Source organism: Oncorhynchus mykiss, chromosome 2 (genome assembly GCF_013265735.2).
Source record: "Oncorhynchus mykiss isolate Arlee chromosome 2, USDA_OmykA_1.1, whole genome shotgun sequence".
NCBI classification, from domain to species: Eukaryota; Metazoa; Chordata; class Actinopteri; order Salmoniformes; family Salmonidae; genus Oncorhynchus; species Oncorhynchus mykiss.
The window spans coordinates 99,672,555-99,678,967 of NC_048566.1; the positions used below are offsets into that span (position 1 = coordinate 99,672,555).

Below are 6,413 nucleotides of genomic sequence, written 5' to 3' on the forward strand. Positions count from 1 at the left end.
CCCAAACCACTACCAGGTGAGTCTTGGCACCCCCTCTAGCAACTCCAAACCACTACCAGGTGAGTCTCCACACCCCCTCTAGCAACCCCAAACCACTACCAGGTGAGTCTCCACACCCCCTCTAGCAACCCCAAACCACTACCAGGTGAGTCTCCACACTCCCTCTAGCAACCCCAAACCACTACCAGGTGAGTCTCGGCACTCCCCCTAGCAACCCCAAACCACTACCAGGTGAGTCTCGGCACCCCCTCTAGCAACCCCAAACCACTACCAGGTGAGTCTCCACACCCCCTCTAGCAACCCCAAACCACTACCAGGTGAGTCTCCACACCCCCTCTAGCAACCCCAAACCACTACCAGGTGAGTCTCCACACCCCCTCTAGCAACCCCAAACCAGGTCAGGAGCAGAGAACTACAACAGTATGAGTGTTGTCAGAAATGACCAGGTCGCCCTTAAAATAGAGGAGTTTTAACCTCTATGGATGTACCTGGTGAAATGAAGGTTAAAAGAGAAATGCCTGTGAAAAGACGGGAATGTTCAGCTAAACCAGTGGTCACCGACCTTTTTCCGAGTCAAGATCACTTCCCGGGTCAAAAGCCCAGATCTCCCGCTCAGATTTAGTTTTAACTAGTGATGCACCGATATGACATTTTTGGCTGATACCGATATCTGATATTCTCCTTGCCCAAAAACAACGATACCGATAACCGGTATTTACAATTTTAGCAGCCTTTTAAGCATTCTAGTACAGTCAAATAGTGAGACCACTGCGTCCATGTGTGTGTGTTAAGGCACTGCATCTCAGTGCAAGAGGCGTCACTACAGTCCCTGGTTCGAATCCAGGCTGTATCACATCCGGCCGTGATTGGCAGTCCCATAGTGCGGCGCACAATTGGTCCAGCGTCGTAAATAAGAATTTGTTCTTAACGGACTTGTCTAGTTTTTATAAAGGTCACACATCACACACACACCACACTGACTCAAAAGTGATTTTGTTGGCATCTATTTATGTCCCCATGACCAGTAAAACATCATCAAAACCTTTTTTATTTCACTTACTTGCTGTGCTGTTTCATTGTTCAGTCGTTTCATTGTCAACCAGGATTTCTACGGAAAACGCCGTTTGGGTCTTTGCGTGTCAAACAAGATACACGTCAAATAACACAACATCTGTTTCAGTAGCTGTAGTTCGCTAGCTAACTATATATAGCTCGGTGTCATCATCTAATATAACATAATAATAATAATAATCATTGCTAAGAATAATGAAAATGACTGCAGGTTCTACTGGTCATTGTTTTCAGGTTGGTTGTATTGGTGTTAGCTAGATACCAAGCTAAAGCTATCTACCCCAGAAGTTGCGGTCGAACAAATGATGCTTTATTACCAACGTGGTAATGTGTAAACACATCGTTCGTGGCCGGTGTTTTGCTTGTTTGCAGAATTTCTTTGTCCAGCTTTGACAGTGCTACTGTATCTTTTTTTGACACGCAAAGACCCAAACGGCGTTCCGTAGTACGTCGTGAAGCTAATAGCAGTGACGCTATTACTGTGTAACTCCTGTAGGGCAACATCTGAAAAATGTGTACCGGTGCTCGACCAGTCGGCGAAAGCCAACATCACCCACGACAGAGAACGGTTGATTGTAAAAAGGGCAATGAATTCCATTATCTTGGCTTTAATGGATTTCGCCTTTGAGTAGCCTCGCTGAAATGTTCTTACTCTTTCAAGTGACTGCTGGACTTGTTGACTGCTCGATCCACACAGCAGACATTGTGGGCGAGGTTAGGAATGATGTGTTGCTCTTATCGCGCCACATTTTACGTGGCGTCATTACGTCATGTACCTTCGTTATACAGGTATGTCAGCTTTGATGTCGGTTTTACAAATCGAGGCATTAAACTAGACATCGGGCCGATACCGATGTTGTCATTTTTAGCTAATAATATCGTCCGATACCGATATATCATGCATTCCGATATATCATGCATATCACCCTGACTTTAAAAATTTCAAAACGTAAACCTTATGCAACATTGACCTATTTAAAAACAGTTCTGTAGAAATTAGGATTGTGCAGTAGGCTTATAGGCCCAATACATTATTACTGCATATTGTCTGTGCTTGAATTGCCCTGCCAGTGTTGGTTGTTTCTTTCTTCTAAGACCTGCAAAGGTATATGATCTCACTGGTAATAGATCGTTTGTTATATTACTTGTGAAGCACAGCTAAGTGATAATGTAATTTATTTATTTTTATTTTACCCCTTTTTCTCCCCAATTTCGTGGTATCCAATTGTTAGTAGTTACTATCTTGTCTCATCGCTACAACTCCCATACGGGCTCGGGAGAGACGAAGGTTGAAAGTCATGCGTCCTCCGATACACAACCCGACCAAGCCGCACTGCTTCTTAACACAGCGCGCATCCAACCCACACCAATGTGTCGGAGGAAACACCGTGCACCTGACTGCTTCTCACTTGACTCACCGTCCCGCCCCTCTCCGCTCTGAGAAAAGGGTACACAGTCTTCCAGCTGATGGCGCAAATCAAGTCTCCCTGCATGCGGCAATTCATTTTGTTACTCCTATGACCAGAGAGAGTGAAATCATCCTCTGTTTTAAAAAAGACAAGCCGGAAGATGCCAATAATAAATAAATAAAATATAAATGCAACAATTTAATTGATTTTACTGAGTTACAGTTCATAGAAGGAAATCAGTTAATTGACATATAAATGCATTAGGCCCCAATCTATGGATTTGACATGACTGGGAATACAGATATGCATCTGTTGGTCACGGATACTTTACAAAAAGGGTAGGGGTGTGGATCAGAACACCAGTCAAAACCAGGCACACTTCTCCAGCATACCGGTGGCCATCGAAGGTGAGCATTTGCCCACTGAAGTCGGTTACGATACCAAACTACCGTAGGGTCAAGACCCGGGTGAGGACAACGAGCATGCAGATTAGCGTCCCTGAGACGGTTTCTGACAGCTTGTGCAGAAATTCTTCAGTTGTGCAAATCCACACATTCATCAGCTGTCCGGGTGACTGGTCTCAGATGATCCCGCAGGTGAAGAAGCCGGATGTGGAGGTCCTGGGCTGGCGTGGTCACACGTGGTCTGCGGTTGTGAGATCGGTTGGACGTACTGCCAAATTCTCTAAAACAACGTTGGAGGTGGCTTATGGTAGAGAAATGAACATTACATTCTCTAGCAACAGCTCTGGGGGACATTCCTGCAGTCAGCATGCCAATTGCACACTATTTCAAAACTTTGAGACATCTGTGGCATTGTGTTGTGACAAAACTGCACATTTTAGAGTGACATTTTATTTCCCCCAGCACAAGGTGCACCTGTGTAATTATCATGCTGTTTAATCAGCTTCTTGATATGCCACACCTGTCAGGTGGATGGATTATCTTGGCAAAGGAGAAATGCTCACTAACAGGGATGTAAACCAAATTTGTGCACAAACTTTGAGAGAAATAAGCTTTGGATCATTTCAGGGATCGTCTATTTCAGCTCATGAAACGTGGGACCAACATTTTTTACATGTTGCGTTTATATTTTAGTTCAGTACAACAACAACAACAACAAGCTTATCGACAACAAAGCTTATCGAAACACGTTGCTATACTCATACTGCTGCAGTGCTAGTTGTAGCTTGAGTGGAAGTAGGGAAAAGGTGCATTTTATGGCTTATAAAAGTGTTGAACAAGATGTTGACAGGCAGAATTCTACCTTCAGACACGTGAACTAGTTCAAAACACTTTGCCTTTCTATAATTTTCTTTATGCGTCTGACTGATAAATTTTTTTCAAAATCAGTGAAATACAGAGTAAGTCGGAATTACATTCATGGGAATGTGATATGATCTTTTCTGGTCATCTGACAGAATCAGTCAGTAAGCTACGTACTACTATCCACTCTGGCAGTCAGTAAGCTACGTACCACTATCCACTCAGTCAGTCAGTAAGCTACGTACCACTATCCACTCTGGCAGTCAGTAAGCTACGTACCACTATCCACCCAGTCAGTCAGTAAGCTACGTACCACTATCCACTCAGTCAGTCAGTAAGCTACCTACCACTATCCACTCAGTCAGTCAGTAAGCTACGTACCACTATCCACTCTGGCAGTCAGTAAGCTACGTACCACTATCCACCCAGTCAGTCAGTAAGCTACGTACCACTATCCACTCAGTAAGCTACGTACCACTATCCACTCAGTCAGACAGCGCTAAATAGCGACTTAAACATGAATTTACTCATAACAACAGCAGCTCTTTGCTTTATTCATGGTCTGAAACGTTTTAATCTCACAGTATCAACTTTTGCTGTGTGTACTTTTTTTTTACAGTGTCTGGATTCAGGAAACTGTGCAGACAAGGTGATCTGAGATTTCTGATTGGCCAACGGTAGGCCTATAGGTGTACTTGATTTGCTCTCTGGGCCTGCCAGGAAGGCACAGTTCTACCTTCAGACACATGAGCTGGTTCAAAATGGGAACACTTTGCCTTCCTAGTGCTAGGGCTGTTGAATCAAGTGCACTTACCGCCAATAGTGCGGAAATAGTATAAAACATTTGAATGCGAGGCTTTATCCTTGGGTTTTTACAGAAATGTTTGTTGATCAACCAGTCAATCGCGATCGACTTGTTGTTGACCAATGTGCTAGACTAACCTCTCTCTCCCTCTTACCCCAGGCACGTTGAAGAGGAGGAGAGCCCAGCAGCAGGCCAGGGAGGCCCAGGTGCACCAGTCCCAGTCGCACCATGGAGGTGTCGGTCACGGCCAGCACCACCCTGTCTCTGGGGGCCAGCGGCAGCAGCCCTCACGCCAGCCTCAGCCCCAGAGGCACCACCGCAGCCAGGGTCAGCCTAGAGAAAACTACCAGATGGGCCAGATGAGACGCTGAGCTGCTGAGACACTGGGGTTCGGGGTGGGGGGACGCTGTTCCCTCCATCGCCTGCTCCTTGCCTTGCCTTGGCTCCTCCTTGTGCCTATTTATGTCACTGCTGGGATTGAGATTTGAACCCATTTGTTGGTATTTGATTGAACCCATGTCTCCAGGGTGGAAATCCCACCTCTTCACCATTTAAACCTAGAGGATATTCTTAGATGTTTTATGATTTAGGATCGATGGAATTGAGGGAAAGAAAAGGGAACAACACTTTTAGTTTTTACACTATGGTTAAGGCGTTGTGTTGCCACGTGGGAGACCCGGATTCAAATCACACCGGTTTACACCTAACAGTGGGATAAAACACGTGCTTCGCTCCACCCAAAGAACAGCCTAAACTGGTTGTTTATACCATCCCCATACGTCAGACCCTCCATCTGCAAACAGACAAACAGGAAGGAGTTGAGAAAGCTCAAAGACCCCCTCCAACTACCACCACTAGAGCTGCAGCACAGCTGACCTCTTTAAATAAAGACCTCCTCCAACGACCACCACTAGAGCTGCAGCACAGCTGACCTCTTCAAATAACCACCACTAGAGCTGCAGCACCGCTGACCTCTTTAAATAAAGACCTCCTCCAACGACCACCACTAGAGCTGCAGCACCGCTGACCTCTTCAAGTAACCACCACTAGAGCTACAGCCCAGCTGACCTCTTCAAATAACCACCACTAGAGCTGCAGCACCGCTGACCTCTTTAAATAAAGACCTCCTCCAACGACCACCACTGGAGCTGCAGCACAGCTGACCTCTCCAAATAAAGACCTCCTCCAACGACCACCACTGGAGCTGCAGCACCGCTGACCTCTTCAAATAAAGACCTCCTCCAACGACCACCACTGGAGCTGCAGCACAGCTGACCTCTTCAAATAAAGACCTCCTCCAACGACCACCACTGGAGCTGCAGCACCGCTGACCTCTTCAAATAAAGACCTCCTCCAACGACCACCACTGGAGCTGCAGCACAGCTGACCTCTTCAGTCTTCATCCAGCTGTTTTCTGGGGCTCCACCTTTTGGAGTGAGATCTGACATTTTGTCATTCTGTGGATGGAAGTGACCATCATCCATTGCAGTGTGGAGTGGAAGTGACCATCAGGATTACAGTGTGGAGTGGAAGTGACCGTCAGCATTGCAGTGTGGAGTGGAAGTGACCATCAGCCATTGCAGTGTGGAGTGGAAGTGACCATCAGCCATTGCAGTGTGGAGTGGAAGTGACCATCAGCATTGCAGTGTGGAGTGGAAGTGACCGTCAGCCATTGCAGTGTGGAGTGGAAGTGACCGTCAGCATTGCAGTGTGGAGTGGAAGTGACCGTCAGCATTGCAGTGTGGAGTGGAAGTGACCGTCAGCATTGCAGTGTGGAGTGGAAGTGACCGTCAGCCATTGCAGTGTGGAGTGGAAGTGACCGTCAGCCATTGCAGTGTGGAGTGGAAGTGACCATCAGCCATT

The 6,413-nt window shown here is 46.4% G+C and overlaps 1 protein-coding gene across 1 annotated transcript in view; it reads left to right on the forward strand.

Moving 5' to 3' along the window:
• Positions 1-5,945, forward strand: part of LOC110502564 (disintegrin and metalloproteinase domain-containing protein 10) — a 41,764-nt gene extending 35,819 nt beyond the window's left edge. The window contains exon 16 of the mRNA XM_036960784.1: positions 4,710-5,945. Within this exon, the coding sequence (XP_036816679.1) occupies positions 4,710-4,921 (212 nt within the window). The 3' untranslated portion in view covers positions 4,922-5,945. The remainder of the gene's footprint in view (positions 1-4,709) is intronic.
• Positions 5,946-6,413: the final 468 nt, after the last annotated feature.